At 44.0% G+C, this 17,571-nt stretch overlaps 1 protein-coding gene across 1 annotated transcript in view; it reads left to right on the forward strand.

Annotated features, from left to right (window-relative positions):
- The window catches only part of MAP3K13 (mitogen-activated protein kinase kinase kinase 13), a 172,628-nt gene extending 155,442 nt beyond the window's left edge, over positions 1-17,186 (forward strand). Inside the window, exons 9-15 of the mRNA XM_047788263.1 lie at positions 313-422; positions 1,394-1,510; positions 2,198-2,335; positions 6,818-7,607; positions 10,995-11,065; positions 13,616-13,913; positions 14,745-17,186. Coding sequence (XP_047644219.1) covers positions 313-422; positions 1,394-1,510; positions 2,198-2,335; positions 6,818-7,607; positions 10,995-11,065; positions 13,616-13,913; positions 14,745-14,846 — 1,626 coding nt within the window. The 3' untranslated portion in view covers positions 14,847-17,186. The remainder of the gene's footprint in view (positions 1-312; positions 423-1,393; positions 1,511-2,197; positions 2,336-6,817; positions 7,608-10,994; positions 11,066-13,615; positions 13,914-14,744) is intronic.
- The last annotated feature ends 385 nt before the right edge of the window (positions 17,187-17,571 follow it).

Genomic DNA, 17,571 nt, shown 5'->3' on the forward strand with positions numbered 1-17,571 from the left:
AGCCACCATCCTGACTTTAAACTGAGCTCTTTTATTCCAGAGATGATGGCTAATACTCCAGCTATGATGTTTCTTGTGATCAGTGCTGCAAGAAAATTGCAGCACACTAAATACAGAATATGGGGTGAGGAGTAGGATGGGGTGTGCAGATAACTAACATGAGATATTTTGCTATCAAGTAATATTTATTGAACATCTCTAAGGCTTTTTAGTAGAAACATACAGTGAGGAAAATCTTGTTCATGATTCTATGGTTATATCAGGGATTAAAACTCCTGGAATATTAATAAAATCTACTTTGCTCTCACCCAGGCTGAATGGAGAGAAGAAGTGAAGAAACATTTTGAGAAGATCAAAAGTGAAGGAACTTGTATTCACCGATTAGATGAAGAACTGATTCGAAGGCGTAGAGAAGAGCTCAGGTCGGCTGATCCCTTCTTCTTCACCTCTTCCTATTCCCAGGTCCTCAGATGTTAGCAGGAACCCTCTTTGTGAACCATTTCATTTTCTACACACACTTACCTCTGCTGGTTATTGTTATTCTCTTTTAAAGTTGCCCTGAAAGTCAGTCCCTCCTTTATACCACTTTCGTATTGTCTCCCCCTGCTTCTCTTATCTCCCTTTCTTATATCTCTGCAACAGAGATTCCTGGAGCAGTGCTCTTTGTTTATTCAGTTGCTGCCCTAGACAATATGAAAGGTCAGAAATTTATAAGATATAGTTCCTGGGCTCAAGAAGCTCATAATCTATTAAGGGATAGAATGTAAGTTCATAGATAACCACTGGATTAGATAGGATCTGCACTGTGGATAAGTACGAGTGAGTGATCATGGTGTCAGCCTTAACTGCATATTTCCCTTAAAAATATATTATACCATATTTTTATTAAGATGTTGCCAACACTGCATAAAGGTTATAAATTATACACAAATTGCATTTAGATTTTATCTGTGGCCCTCCTGGCTATTCTGTATGGCCCTTAATAACGAACTAAGTGGAAAACTTGTGTGTGGGGGGGTTGTTTGTTTGTTCATTTTGTCTTTTTAGGGCCACACCCATAGCATATGGAGGTACCTAAACCCAGGGGTCGAATTGGAGCTGTAGCCACTGTCCTATGCCACAGCCACAGCAATGTGAGATACAAGCCACATCTGTGACCTATACCACAGCTCATGGCAATGCTGGATCCTTAACCCACTAAGTGGAAAACTTGGACTTCCCATCTCCCACTCCATCTTGTCTGAGTCCTTGCATTGGACGAGGGAACCTCAGATGTGGAGGGCCCTTGAGCAAATGCTTTTGGGGTAAATCATCCTGTTCTTACTTCATTAGAGCTGACCCTAGTTCTCCCCTACATGAATCTGCTTCACTGCTCCTGGGTTTTGTTTCATAGGCATGCTTTGGATATTCGTGAACACTATGAGAGAAAACTTGAGCGGGCTAATAATTTATACATGGAACTGAGTGCCATCATGCTGCAGCTAGAAATGCGGGAGAAGGAGCTCATCAAGTACGTATCCAGACCACTGTCTGTCCTGATTGATTTGGGTCTATCAGTCAACTGAAATGTCCTACTCTTCCAGGTTGCTGTTCCTCAGAACTGGCAGCTGTTTTATTTATTCACCAAGCATTCCTTAGGGGATGTGCTCAGGTCCCTGCTCCGGGGAGGCTTACAGTTGAGTGGAGTTGTCACAGAGCTGGTTCTAGGGGACCATGTGCTTGACAGGCATTTATAGCTTCAGCCTGCTGAACGTCTCAGAAAGGGATCCTTGTTTCAAGAAAAGCTTGGAGTGGATGAGTGGGGGCTTACTGCCCCCAGGGGAAGCAAGGTGGCTGCTGCAAGTGATTCCAGGTGTTCCTGAGAAGGGCAAGAAGTCCTGGGGCCCTGACTAAAACAGCATTTTACTGAAAATAAGTGGGACTTGCACCATGGCTTTGTGTCTCACACAAGGCCTGGTGGGGAAGGGAAGGTCAGCCTCTGAGCCCATCTGCGAGCTGAAGAGAAAAATAAAGTCAGGTTAGTTTGAATTTAGTATTTTTTCTTTCCTATTTAAACTAAATAGCTGCCTTGTTACTCAGATAGCCTTTATCTATTAGGTGTGGCCAGAATCTAGAGCTGGAGTCAACCTGTGAAAACACTCTGCCCATCTTTTTTGTCTGCCATGACTGAGAGGTGGCTTTTTTTTTCATTCTCCAGGCGTGAGCAAGCAGTGGAAAAGAAGTATCCTGGGACCTACAAACGACACCCTGTCCGTCCAATAATCCACCCCAATGCCATGGAGAAGCTCATGAAGAGGAAAGGCGTGCCTCACAGACCTGGGATGCAGGCCAAGCGGTGAGCGCCTACATGACCTGATATGCAGAGAACTGGGAGATATGCCCCCAAAATACATTATCAGATGATGGTGGGTGTGGCCACACGGTTCCTGCATCGTCAGCACACCTGCCTCTAGATAGAGAGTAGAAGGTGGGCGAAAGTGTGTCATGGACTCCACAAACCTAGTTTTTACTGTCTGAAGCAATGATATTTATTATCTTAGCATGGAATAGCAAAAAGAGAAAATGAACTGGGGGCCAGAGAGAACTGGATCCAAATCCTGGCTCTGCCTATTAGAAGCCGTATGTTTTGGACCGTGTCACTTGGCCTCTCTCAACCCTGTGGGTAGCACAGGAGATTTTCTTTTCTTTTCTTGCCTTCTAGTACACAGAATTGAATTCACCCTAATTCTTGATTTGCACAACATTGGTCCATGCATGTCCCACTTTTATTTAGTTAGTACTTTTTCATAAGATGATATGTGCCTAGAAAGCCACCACCAAAAGCAAAAGCAGACACTTTGATCATTGCCTATATCTAACCATATAGTTCCCCTCATCCCCACTCCTGTGTGAGATTTTTGTGAAGTTTAAATAAAACAACATGTGAGATCACCTAGTAAATCACAGTTGCTTTAAAAAAATGGGTTTTTAAATTTTTTAAAGGTGCCCTCTCCCCTAATTATAACACATTTTCCTTCTTATTAGTTTAGTTTTATAATGCTCTTCCAGTTTTACCAAGCTCTGCTACAGCTTCATTCCTCTCAAGAAATGGAGAGGTGACCCTATCTGAAATTGATGCAAAAGAAAGAAATGTCCCTTAACCTGGGGTATAGACCCACCAGTGAGACTTGAGCTAAATGCAGTAAGAATAAAGGTAATGGAGAAATGCAAACCAAGCATGTATTTTAAGGCTTTCAGAATGGTGACTATTCTACCATAGCATGACTAATACAAAACCTAAGCTTCTGAGGGGGAACTACATGGATTAATTCTAGTTTTTCTTTTATTTACTGTGCCTGACCATCTTCTGGTCAAGCTCTGACAAATTGTTTTCAGATACCACCATAAAACACTCCTGGAATCCCAACTCCTCTTTTCTTTTGGCTTACTAATGAGGCACCAAGTTTACCTGCTGGCTCCTTCCTGCAGTCTGCCAACAGTTAAAAGTAAGAAAATAGGAAAACAGAGTTCCCGTTGTGGCTCAGTGGCTTAAGAACCCAACATAGTGTCCATAAGGATGCAAGTTCGATCCCTGTCCTTGCTGAGTGGGTTAAAGATCCAGCATTGCTGCAAGATGCAGTATAGGTCGCAGATGGGGCTCAGATCTGGTGTTGCTATGACTGCGGCATAAGCTGGAAGCTGCAGCTCTGATTCCACCCCTAACCTGTGATTTGACCCCAGACTTCCATATGCCTCAGCTGTAGCCATAAAAGAACAAAAAAATTCAAAAACTAAGAAAATTTCTCTCACTGGGGCAGAAAATAGTACTGTTTAATTTTTCACAATATAAGCTTGAGTTTACTTTTATTTTGGCTGTAAGAAGTGTGTTTGAAAGAGCTTGACAGCACCAATAGATGCTTAGTTGACAAGCTGAACTTGTCTGGGAAGGCAGCTTGGAGTGGGTATTAGAGCTGCAAATAGTTGTGCTTTTAGTTGATTGCCCCTTGAAGGGTTTACGTTTCAGATTATTTGGCAGTCCAGTGATCATCAAGTCAGAAGGCCAGTGACCCCTAAGGTGATCCAGAGAGGAGAAACCATCCACTAACCTTTAGCCTATATTTCAGTTTGTAGGGTTTTTTTTTGGGGGGGGGGGTGTTGTTGTTTTGGTTTGGTTTGGTTTGGTTTGGTTTGGTTTTTGGCTACACTCTTATCATATGGAAGTTCCCAGCCAGGATCAAATCTGAGCTGCAGCTTTGACCTATGCCACAGCTGCAGCAACCCTCGATCCTTGACCCACTGTGCTGGGCCAGGGGTCAAATCTGCACCACATAGACAATGCCAGATCCTTAACCTGCTGCTCCACAGTAGAAACTCCTTCAGTTTGTATTTAGTTAGAGACTGAAGAGAGAGTTCAATGATGGACCCACTAAGTCCATAACAGTTAAGTATAATCCAATAAGATAGTCTGAATACTTCATAATATAGAGATGCTTGGCATGAGGAAAGAACTATTCCTTGGTGTCCAAAGACTTGGGTTCAAGTTGTGAATTCTACTGCCATTTACTAGCTTTGTGACAGACACAGGCCAACTAACCTGTCTGATCCCTCAGTGCCTTATCTGTACCATTGATATTGTTAACAGTAGAAAATTAGTGTTTGATATATTGTAAAGTGCTTTGTAAATTGTGAAGTGCTGTATCAGTTTCATTTTTGCACTGCCAGTAAACACAGCTTTCACCTGACTTATGACCCTTTCACCTCAACTCTCTTTTAGGTTCTGCCCTAGCCAGGTACTGTGTAAGTAGATGCCCTAACTGGGCCTTGGAAGGCTCTCTTTCTTCAGTAAAAAGCCACAGGATCTCCTCAATCCAGATACCAACTACAGAGCTGTGATTCTGAGACAGAAAGATGCTGAGAACACAGTACCCTACCCACCTTATCATAAACCATTACATCTGGAACTTCTGTGCTAAGACTCTAACAGCTTTTCCTGAAAGAGAGGAAAAACCCATCTCCTACTGCCTGATGCCAACTAATTTCCTGTGAGGCCTGGCTCTTCAAAATGTGGTCCTTAGTTCAGCATCATCTGAGAGCATGTTAGAAATGCAGGCACTTAGGCCCCATCCCAGACCTATGCAATGATTTTAACAAGCTCCCCAGTGATTTTCACATACCTTCAAGCTTGTTCTCTAACCATCCAACAAGGCAGACTAGAAATTGGGAGAGACTTCTTGTCTGGATTCTACCAGTAATGATCTGTGTGACTAGGAGCCACTTTGGCTGGGGTTTGGGTGCCTCATCACATAGGATGAAGGCAGGACTGCATCTGTGGTTTCCCTGCAATGTCTGGGACCCCCTAGAGCTTGTACAGATGTCTCTCTGCCCAGGGAAGAGAGAACAGGGGAGCCCTGTGGGGGAGGGCTTCTGCTCTTCCACCCTTCTTCAGCTATATCCACGTTTGTTTTTTAAATAGATAATGGACATGTAACAATATATTAATTTCAAGTGTACAACTTAATGATTCAACCTGTGTGTATATTACAAAATGCTCACCACAATAAGCCTGGTTAACATTTATCACCAGACATAGTTACAAATTTTTTTTCTTTGATGAGAACTTTTCAGATTTACTCTCTTAGCAATTTAAAAATATACAATACAGTATTATGTAACTGTAGTTACCATGCTGTACATTACCTATGAATTATTTATTTCATATCTGGAAGTTTGTGCCTTTTGACCCCCTTTACCCATTTCACCTACCCTGTGCTCCCAACCCTCACCTCTGGCAGCCACCATTCTGTTCTCTTACTATATCTGTTTTATATATTGGGTTTCTCATAATAATTCATTTGAGTAAAGGATTCTTTTGTTTCAAAAAAAAAGGTGGGCTCTAAAGCTCTGAAATCTCCAGCTGATTTGTGTCTGTCTGGTCTCAAAGTACAGTGGGGCTGCTTTCTGGTGGGAAGAACCTGGCATCCCATGATCTCTGTGATGAATCAGTTCATCAGTTCAGAAACCATTTATTGGTGTGCACAAGGCTTACTTGCAGGCTCCGGCTTCCTCCTGCACCTGACTCAGTCATGTGGGCTAAGAGAGACCCTTCCTCCTTTAGGAACGCTGTAAAACACCAGGGTCGATCCACACGAGCCCGTCTTGTGCTGGCTCTGAGCAACCTCCGGGACTCTCTACTAATTCCCTCCTCCTCTGTTCCTACTGTCTTCTGCCCCTTCCTGAAAAGTTTATTATGTATGTACTATGAGCAAGACTCCTTGCTAGTGTCCTCCACAGGCAGGGGTGGATACGACTTAGTCCCAGCCCTCAAGGGGACTGTGTCTAGACCAAACTCCCTGAACTTAGCCTCTTGCCTAATTAGCTGAGGTTTCCTTCCATGGATCCAGACCTCCGTCCTTAGTGATCCCTTGTGGATCCATCATCAGACAGATTTCTGATCAAGGGCAAAAACCCATGCCTATGCCTTGGCATATTGGCACCAAGCTGAGGGCTGATACTGGAGAAAGAAGTCAAGAAGCCTGTAAAGCAGAATTTAAAGGGTATCAGGGAGTCAGCTAATGAGGTACAGAAGGAAATCCAGAAGGAATAAAGGGAATCCTCTATATGTGGACATTTAGGTTATTTCTAGCTTTCTGCTATTATAAACAAAGCTGTCACCTAACACGTTCCAACATCTTTCTGTACATGTATTATGTCCCTTGGTTAAATCCATGTGTGTGTAACATGATTCAAAATGTATGTCTATTTTAAGGCCTGGGATATGTTTCCCCAAACTTGAATGTGTTTTCATGTGTTTAAAACCAAACCTGTTCTTTTCTCCCAGGCCAGATCTGTTGAGATCCGAAGGTATCCCCAGTGTGGAAGTGGCTCCCACTGCATCCCCTTTGTCTGGAAGTCCCAAAATGTCCACCTCCAGCAGCAAGGGCCGATATCGGAGCAAACCACGCCACCGCCGTGGGAATAGCCGAGGCAGCCATAGTGACTTTGCGGTGATCCTGAAAAACCAGCCAGCGCGAGAAAATTCCCCCCATCCCACTTACCTACACCAAGCTCAGTCCCAATATCCTTCTCCGCATCACCCTAATCCTCTGCAGCAGCAATACCAGCAACCCCCTCCTGCCATGTCTCAGAGTCACCATCCCAGACTCAATATGCACGGACAGGACATCGCAACCTGCGCCAACAACCTGAGGTATTTTGGCCCAGCGGCCGCCCTGCGGAGCCCACTCAGCAACCACGCTCAAAGACAGATGCCTGGCTCTAGCCCTGACCTCATCTCCACGGCCATGGCAGCAGATTGCTGGAGAAGTTCTGAGCCAGACAAGGGCCAGGCTGGCCCGTGGGGCTGTTGTCAGGCTGACCCCTATGACCCCTGCCTCCAGTGCAGGCCAGAGCAGCAGCGCGGGTCCTTAGACCTGCCCGCTGCTGAGCCAGGGGGGAGGAGCCCCAACCTTTTCAAGTCACCAGCACACAATCCCCTGTCGGAAAGTGCCCAAGCTTCTGAGAAGATGGAAGAGAATGAATTCAGCAGCTGTAGGTCCGCATCACCCCTTGGCACCTCTCATCACATCACCCCCCCAGTGCTACCTCGAAAAACCAGGCCCCTTCAGAAGGTAAGGTGTAACGACAGCAGCAGTGTGGCTCACTGCCTTCATGGAATGTCAGAGCCTGTCATATGCATTATAAAACATACATTAAAAAGTATACATTTTGTGAAAGGATGAGATGATAAAAGCATAAATAGCAGGGTTTGGGTTCGTATGTTTTTTTTACTTTTAGCACTTTCCACACTGCTTAAGTGATGGACTAAGGAATACACATCAGAAACTACTGAATCAGGGAACTGATTCAAATGTATATAATTTACAAATAGAAAAATAGCCATATATTAGGGATATGTATTCAAAAGAGTTTAGAACCCACTACCCTAGCCTAGTCCTAAGGGATGTTGCAAGAAGGAAGGATCCCATTACAAAACAAGTTTGGGAAACAGTATCCTCTGGCCCTTCTTAGAGATTCCTAGTACACAATAACAAATCCTAGGATTGGGAGTTCCCTGGTGGCCTAGCAGTTAAGGGTCCAGCCTTGTCACTGCTGTGGCTTAGGTCACTGCTGTGATGTGGGTTTGATCCCTGGTCTGGGAACTTCTGAAAAAAAAAAAAAAAAATCCTAGGCTTTGAGAAGTCATGCAGTAACCTTGTTTAATCCAACATTTCCTCACCTACTTGACATACTGCCTTTTAAAAATAACACCTAAGATAACATCTGTTGGGAGTACCTATTGTGGCACAGTGGAAATTAATTCGACTAGTATCCTTGAGGATGTGGGTTCAGTCCCTGGCCCAGCTCGGTGGGTTGGGGTCTGGTGTTGCTGTGAGCTGTGGTGTATGTAGGTGGCAGACATGGCTTGATAGCTGCAGTGTAGGTCAGCTCCATTTCAACCCCTAGCCTAAGAATTTCCATATGCCACGGGTGTGGTCCTAAAAAGCAAAAAAAATAAAAAAGGAAAGAAAAGAAAAAAAGAAAGAAAGAAAGAAAATTTTTTTTAAATAACATCTGTTGGAGTTCCCATTGTGGCTCAGCAGTAACAAACCTGACTGGTATCCATGAGGATGAGAGTTTGATCCGCTCAGTGGGTTAAGGATCCAGCATTGTCGTGAGCTGTGGTGTAGGTCACAGATGCAGCTCAGAGCCTGTGTTGCTGTGGCTGTGGCCTAGCCTGGCAGCGGTAGGTCTGATATGACCCCTAGCCAGGGAATTTCCATATGCTGCCGGTGCGGCCCTAAAAAGACAAAAAAATTAAAAAATGAAAATAACATCTATTAATCCCCCATGGAACCAGCTTTCTTCACAGTGTATTTTATAAAAACATCACTTAATTAATAACCATCATGACCTAGCCAGTTCTCAGTCCCTGAAGCCTGTTCCTCTCCTCCTTGCCCACTGGCTGCCTGTGGTTTATTAGCTGAGAGGCCATCTACTTCTCCTCCCTTGTGGTTAGATGCAGTCTTGGGAGTCAGACAGACCCCAGTTCAAAGCTAGACTCTTCCACTTAGTACCTTTATAAAAATCATAAATATTTAGTACCTTTTTAAAAAATCATCGGTTTCCTATCTACAAAGTGAGGCTAATAGTAGATCCTGCCTCATTGGTTGGTGTGAAGATTAAACGAGTTGATAAAGCATTTAGAATCAGGCCTGGCATGTGGCAACCTTCCAAAAATGTGAGCTTATCTTGCTTAAAATGTGTAAAAACTATTTAGCACTCATCTTGCGTAAGGCTGTGTGTGAAAAGTATTTAGCACTCAGAAAACACCCACTCAGTTCTAACTGTTGTTTCATAGCATCTCATTCATCAGTTCAGTTGAAGGAATGAAAATGTCTAAGATGTGAAAGGGCATGTTTTGGTCAACTAGACAGTTACTAGAAAAGAAGCTGAAGCTTGGGGCCACTGCCTCAGAACTGTATTCCCTTCTCTACATACAGTGCTACCACTGACCAAGCATTCCCAGAGATAAATTGTGTTTCGAGTAGTGCAGTGGATTTGGGCTAATCCATTCTCTGCTCCTCTAATTCCTGTGGCCAGTAACATATGTATATTTTTTTCTTTTTGGTAACAATCTTATTGAGATCTAATCCCCATACCAAAAAGTTCTCCCACTTAAAGTGTACAACTCAGTTCTTTTTATTCAGGGTTGTTCATCATCACAACTAATTTTAGAGTATTTTCATCACCCCAAAAAAGAAACCTTGCACCCATTAGTGATCACCCAGTTCCTTGGTCCCCTCCCAAGTAACGTGTATCTTTGAACCATCCAGATGCCATTTTGATGCATCTGCGGGTCTGCAGGCCATGGAACACACCCCTTCTACATTTGACTTCACTAGACCTGCACCCCCACAGTGCAGCTCCACTTCCCTCCATTGAGATACACCCCCATGGCTACCGAGGGGCACATGCTTGTCTCCACAGTCAGGATAACGCCATCCCTGTCTTTCTTCCTCAAAAAAACAGATCAGAATACAGATGGGTAAGAGTGATAGATTATTAGAACTGACACTAAGAAAGAGTCATCCTCAATTTTTGGATACAGCTCTTTGGGCCCAGTTACCCACCTCACAAAGGATTGTAGTGATCCAGTGCCTCGTGACAGTGTGATTAAGGATAATTGATCTTCAGTGTGGCTCTTCCTCTGCCCTTGAAGGGAGGTGGAATCTTCCCTCACAGGGCAGATCATGCTCTCAGATGGGACACTACCCAACCTCCCAAATCAACCACAGAACAATGACGAGGCCTCAGAAGTCCCGACCGGAGCTCTTATCCATGCCCCCATCCACCTCAGTCATGTGCTAAGCAACTATTTTGTATGCAGTGTTGTAATAATGGTGGAGGAGGAGTACAGTAGACCAAGATGTGGTCTGACCTTAAATAATGCTTGTCTTAGTAGTAGAGATGATGTAAGCGTAATAACAATAAAATTAGTGAAAAGGTGACTGTTACGTAAAAGGGGAGAAAGTAGTTGTTGGGCTTTGAAGAACTGAAAGATCACTTCTTCTTGGAGTCTCCAGAGCCTAGAGCCACTAGTGACAATAGTTACCAGAGACTACCTCAACATCCAAGACGTCTTGTCCAGTTTCCCAGTTTGCGCTCTTCATCACTCACCTCTGGGCACTGTCATGGAGTCTTCATCTCCCTGAGGGCAAAGATAACCCAGTCTTACCTGGTTCTGTATGTCCTCCAGCATCTAGTGCAGGGCCTGTCGTTAGGGACACCCAGGGAAAGTTGCTAATGAATGAATGAAGACATCTATATTTTAAACATATGTGATATATAGGTAGATATATAGATGTATGTTTAAAAATGACACTGAACAAGCTATTTTTTAGTGCCCTTGATAATAATTAAATCTTTTACGGGGACTGTGTGTGTGTGTGTGTGTGTGTGTGTGTGAAAGAGAGAGAGAAAGAGAAATAAGACTCTTTTTTCCTTGTTCTCCTCAGAGTGGAGACGACTCCTCTGAAGAGGAAGAAGGGGAAGTAGATAGTGAAGTTGAATTTCCACGAAGACAGAGGTAAAACCGATAAACACGTATAATTGCTCTCAGTGTAATCAGGGAGAATCCCGAGTTTGCCACACCTCCAGTTCCATCACAGGCCACTTTCTAACGGCCTCTGAATAGGGAACTTTGAACCTACTGTGTTCATGGTTTCCCATTACCTACTTTAACAGCTGGCTGTGCACAGCAGATTCTAGTTTATCTAGTTTATCACTCAATAGGAACTCCAAGATGAGGAAAACATGGATTCGAGGTTATAACAGAATATAGTGGGCAGTTTATGAGATGTCCATACTGCTTTATGGGTAATTTTACTGGTTTCTAGTGTACCTCCCCATATTAGTCTACTCAGACTGTCATTAACAAAGTGCCACTGACTAAGTATCTTAACCAGTAGAAATTTATTTCTCCTAGTTCTGGAGTCCAGGGTCCCTTGTGAGAATTCTGTTCCTGGCTTGCAGGCAGCAGCCTTCTTGCTGTGTCCTCACTTGGTGGGGGAGAAAGAAAAAGAGAGGTCTTCATCTTCTCATAAGGCCACAGTCCTATCGGATTGGGGCCCCACCCTTTTGACCTCACTTGACCTTAATTACCTCCTAAAGACCCTCTTTCCAGATTCAGTCATGTTATATTGCAGGTAAGGCTTCAACATAGGAATCTGGGGAGGACACAATTTAGTCCACAGCCATTCTCCCTGCCTTAGATTTTAGACCTCAAGTATGACTAGATGAACTGAGTCCTCCTTTAGCCCATCCATGGTAATAGCTTCCTGCCTAGCTAGCAATAATAATTTTGCTTATAGGACTAAAGAAGGACCACCTCCCTCTACTTCTAGAATTAAGAGCTGTCCTTATGTAGAAGTATGGATGGTAGTTTTCTCCCAGGAGGCCTGTTCTGCTAATAGGCTTTCTGTTCTTGAAGAGTAAGGTTCTAGGAATACCCCCAGGAAGATTTGTGTAGTTGCCCAGAACCAGAAATTTCCTGAAATCAAGGGACTTCTCGTACTTTGGTAAATTGTATTCTGGGTCCCTATGCTGCGCACAAAATTGACATCTGTTCAGAGTTCCTGTCATGCTCAGTGGAAAAGAATCTGACTAGTATCCATGAGGACTCAGGTTCGATCCCTGGCCTTGCTCAGTGGGTTAAGGATCCGGCATTGCCATGAGCTGTCGTGTAGGCTGCAGACACAGCTCAGATCTGGTGTTGCTATGACTATGGTATGGACTGGCAGCTGTAGCTCTGACTCGTCTCCTAGACTGGGAACCTCCATATGCCGTGGGTGTCGTCCTAAAAAAAAAAAAAAAAATGAAATCTGTTCTCATCCCCTGGGCTATTCCTACCACATTGCCATTGCTAACTTGTCTCCTTGGATGCTGTGTTTTCTCCTATGCAGAGAATGAACCCAGATAAAATGCCTTTTCATCCTCTGACCTCACTCTCTGGGCATCACAATTATGTTTACTTCCAGCTTTCGTTCCTATGTCACGTCATTAACTTAGCCCACCTGATGAATTCCCACCTTCTTGCCATGATGCAAATCTTGTTACTTCACGGTTTTGCTTTTTATAATATCCTTCTTCCTGCCTCCCTCTGGATTCCCAGCCTTGAGAGGTTGTGTGAGCCCTACCTTAACTTCCCTTTCCCACATGGACTTCCCCACCTCTGGCCTCTCTTCGTGTGTCCTTGACACCCCCACCCCCAGCCCATCACCTGGCCTCGTCATCAGCCAACCTCAGATGTGTCCTAAGAAATACAGAAAGATCAGCCAATGACAGAGGGAAAGCACCATCTATTTTTATTTTTACTTTTGTTTTTTTAATCAGTGTAAGCTAACAGCATTCGTATTTACTAGGCTACCTGTCAGCAATGGGAAAGAAATGAGGAACTTTTGTAAATCCTCTCCTTCCTCCCAGAAGATTTGCCTCACCAGGGCTAAACCCAGATGGTACCAGGAATGAGCCACCAACTAGCTGGGCAGTGCCCACAGCTGCAGAGTGGATGTCCCTTCCAGGCTCATTTCTGTTAAGGGTCGGTCAGCAGGGGTGCTGAAGGCACTTGGCCTTCCAGAGCTGCCAGGCCCAGTGGAGGGCAGGGAGAGGACACTGGAGGAGCATGAGTAGACCTGGCCTGTGGCCGGCTCTGCCGTCTGGCCTTGAGCAAGTCACTTCCCTTCTCTGCCTCCAGTTTTCTGCTCTGGGAAATGAGTCAGACCAGAGAATCCCCCAAATCTCTTTCACCTGTGAGAATCTAGGTGGTTGTTTCTCTATGAATAAGAAGCATAATTTCAGTGTGAACAGCTTCATACCCATGAGCTGATTTTCTCAAAGACCAGCGGTAGCCATCAGCTTTGGTGTGTTGTGTGGGGCCGCACAGATGTATAAACCAAATGAAAGGGGACATTCAAATTTCCTCTCAGTTGCTTTAAACAGCTTCTGCCTTGCTGGATTTGACTTACCCTCAGGGGCAGGAGAAACACTGGACACCTCGTCACCACCAAGGCTGTGAGTGACAAGGAAAGGAAAGCAGCCGTTCTGGTGACTAAGTTCCTCTGGTGCTTTGTGGTTCCAGGCCCCATCGCTGCATCAGCAGCTGCCAGTCATATTCAACCTTTAGCTCTGAGAATTTCTCTGTGTCTGACGGAGAGGAGGGAAATACCAGTGACCACTCAAACAGTCCTGATGAGTTGGCAGATAAACTTGAAGACTGTCTGGCGGAGAAGCTAGATGACCTGCTGTCCCAGACGCCGGAGATCCCCATTGAGATATCCTCGCATTCAGATGGGCTCTCCGACAAGGAGTGTGCTGTGCGCCGCGTGAAGACGCAGATGTCTCTGGGCAAGCTGTGCTCAGAAGAACGTGGCTATGAGGTGGGGGCTCCTCTGTTCTCTCATCACTGTTCCCTTCCTTGAGCTCTTTGAGTTAGAACATACCAAGTCCCCTAGGGTCTTTACAATTATCATCTGGAGTGTAAGATAAAACACTGCCTCCATGAAGTAAGTTGAAGTAGAGATGACAAAGCGCCCCCCAAATGGGCGCAGCTATCCCACAAGAAGCACATACGTGGAACTGCTCAGGAACCCTTCATCCCAAGATGTAACTCAAGCATCACTTCCTTCTGGCCCCATCTTCCAACTTGGTTAAGGAGGTGAGCCTCCCTCCTCTACATCCCCACCAGCCCCGGGGGATACCATCATGGCCCGTGTAACACTTTAGTTCATGCACACTACTGCCTTCTGAGAGGCAGGATAGCTTAGTGGTTGGAAGTGTAGACCCTGGAATTGGACTGCCTAGATGCAAATCTCAGCCTTTCCATGAACTCACTGTGCTGCATTGGGCCACTTAACCTCTCCATAGGTCAGTTCCCTTATCTTTAAAATGGGTATGATAACAGCCTCTATCTTTTAGGGTTGTTGTGAGGATTAAGTGTGTTAATAGATGTTAAAGCACTTGCAGCAGTGCCTAGAATGCAGTAACAATATATGTGGGCTATGGGGGCACTATTATCACTGTCATCACCTTCATCATCATTGTCATCATCATCTTTATGTTTTCTTCATTAAGCCCACAAGAACAGGACCTAGTCTCATTTATCTTCACCAGCAACCTAGCGCAGTATCTGTCACATGCAAGTATTCAGTATATGTTTACTGAGTGAGTGCAGAAAAGAATTAAGGTCTTACGTTGTCTTGACTTTGCAGAATCCTATGCAGTTTGAAGAATCGGACTGTGACTCTTCAGATGGGGAGTGTTCTGATGCCACAGTTAGGACCAATCAACACTACAGCTCTGCTACTTGGTAATGAAAGAATACACATCCTGAAGATCTCATGGCTATACTGGCGTTTCACATCCATCCCATCCCCAGACTCTTCCCACTCTCTCCCTGCTTTTTAATCTGGGAAGAGAGCTGCCCTATCTTTCTTACCCCTAGAAATGAGCTGCAATAACAGGAACATGAGACTTCGCAAATCTCTGGAAAAAAGAAATCCAAATGAAATTAAGTCTCACTGAACATTTCAATCAAGAATGGCAGGGATCTATTTTATTGAAATTCTAGCTACTGTAACATTGATATTTATTTTTGTTTGACATTTTAACACTTTGTACTGTAAAGAGTGAACTATATATGATAGAGAGAAAGACAATAATTTCTTGCAAAAAAAAAAGAGAGAGAGAAAAGAGGAAAGACAAGAAGTGGAATTAACATCCTTGGGAATTTGTGGGGCCAGGAGGTATTATTGCTACTTGAACAGGGGACCAGTTCTTTTGGCCCTAAGTGACAGAAGAAGAGCCAGAGCAAGACATACTGGGCATTTTAGAAAAAAGGACAGCAAAAGAAAAGCAATTCCAGGTAACTTGAGAACAGATGGCATTAAGTTCAACTAGCTTGTCCAGATGGGTGATGGAAATGACCTAGAAAAGTTTGGAGACCAAATACTTACACCCAAGGTCTTTGAGGGCATGTGCTTCCTCTGGGAGGAAAAAGAAAACTGTATATGTGGAAGCTGATCTCATTTTTTAAACAATTTAAGCAGCATTTGGTAGTGAGACTTACAGATAGCGTCCAACTTTGTCCTTGACAAGTGTTCCGCTTTTTAATGCTGTCCATGCCATTACCTTGGCAAACGCATTACCTTGACCAACGTGTTGATTTTTCAGACTCAAGTGCCATCTTCCTGTAGCCTATTTCCTTTCCATCTGTTGACCACTTCTTTTAGGGAAAATGGGGGCGGGGAAGGGAGAGCCTGAGGAGGAGAGAAGGCTAAGACAAAACGAGAATGTCCAGCAGTGTTGGGAAAGCACATGGGAATTTGTAAAAGTACATTCTCAGACTATTTCGGTTCAGCTCTGTGGAGAAGATGGGATCACCGCTCCCTGGAACCAGGGTGCTTGTCTACCAGTTTTGTTGATTTAAACAGACTAGTCTTTGAAGGCAGCTAGGATGTGTGTGAGTCTGCCCAATGTCCAATCCCAAACCATCATCCATGTTTTGATTATATTAATTCATTCTATCCCGGAAGCTTTAGTGACTGGCCGCCACCATCAGAATAAAGGCAAAATAAGCAACTTGCAAAAGGCACCCCCTCCCCCACCACGAGAGCATTTTTGTTAAGTGCTGTTTGTAGAACATATTTGGGTCAATGCAGTCTTGAATAATTGGATTTGGAAATTCGTAGAAAGAACAACTGGTGCTGAGCAGCGATCAGAAAGAGTTTACACTGTCCTGCCTGTCTCCAGGGTCATGGGCTCTGAGAAGCATCCCAGGGTACTTCATTGGTGCCTCAGCTTTAAGGAAAATTTTATCTAGAATTTTATATAAAAGCAGGTGTTGGCCTACTTCCCATCTCTGCCCCCAAGATCAATTACTGCCAACAACCTCTGTAGGCCGAAGACCTGGAGAGGATGGCGAGAGGCTTTAACATTGCATCGTATTGGACATCAGGAAAGACTTATGCACACAGGTATTAAACCATTTCCAATGCAGACGAAAACATTGCGCTTCTCTGGGTGTCACTGACTGCATCAGCCAAAAAGGAAACGCAGGAGGGAATTGAGAGCAGTTCCTTTTGCTTGTTCGATCCCTCCATTTGTTTACACTTTATGTTGAGACATTGATTTAAAATTTAGTGTCTGTAATTTATAGCCCTTAGGTAGGATGAAGGAAAATGTTTAACTTATACAGAGAGCAGTATTGTTTCATTAAATTATTCCATTTTGTATAAATTCTGTAGCTGGCCTACATGAAAAATCTTAAGTTATGGCATTATTATCATTGTTATTTTATTTTATAATAATTATTATCATTCTCATTTTCTGTCGATCAGAAGGTGTGGTTTACGGTATAGCACAATGATTGTGTTTATTGCTAACCATGAATTATTATGGATTTTTATGATTTTTATGAAGGAATGAAAATGTAGCTGCCGTTTGGGAGCTCCCTGGTATTGGTCTTAGCTGTGTTCCCTCATTTTCTCTGTACAACAATCATCTGAGGTTCTGCCCTGGAGCCCAATGGATACATTGTGATTTTGACCTGATCACAAAAGCTCCTAGGTGGGCAGATGACTGAGTGGCAGACAAAGAGTTCAAAAGCTGTATACTTTCTCACGTTTCTTAAGAAATAAAATCATGAGACTACAGTAGACGCACAAAGAGAATTATTTAATACCCTGAGAGGAACAGGCTTGGAGGGATTCTACATGGGACCTGAAGGATAGATGGTTTCAACAACTGGCAGCATGGTTTGTAATCTCCTTCCTGCTAGATGCCGTAAAAATCCCTTCTTTTTTTTTTTTGGCTACACCTGTGGCATGAGGAAGTTCCCAAGCCAGGGATGGCGCCAGTAGCCAGAGCCACAGCAGTGACAGTGCCAGGTCCTCAACTTGCTGAGCCACCAGGGAACTCCAGCCTTTTTTTCTCCTAGTTGGGAGACTAAAAAAGGAAATAAAGAGATGGCATGACAGAAAATGTCTTAGTTGTGATATCATCACATAGCAAGACTACAGAAATTCTAGGATGAGGCCT

This window comes from Phacochoerus africanus, chromosome 1 (assembly GCF_016906955.1).
Source record: "Phacochoerus africanus isolate WHEZ1 chromosome 1, ROS_Pafr_v1, whole genome shotgun sequence".
Lineage (NCBI taxonomy): Eukaryota > Metazoa > Chordata > Mammalia > Artiodactyla > Suidae > Phacochoerus > Phacochoerus africanus.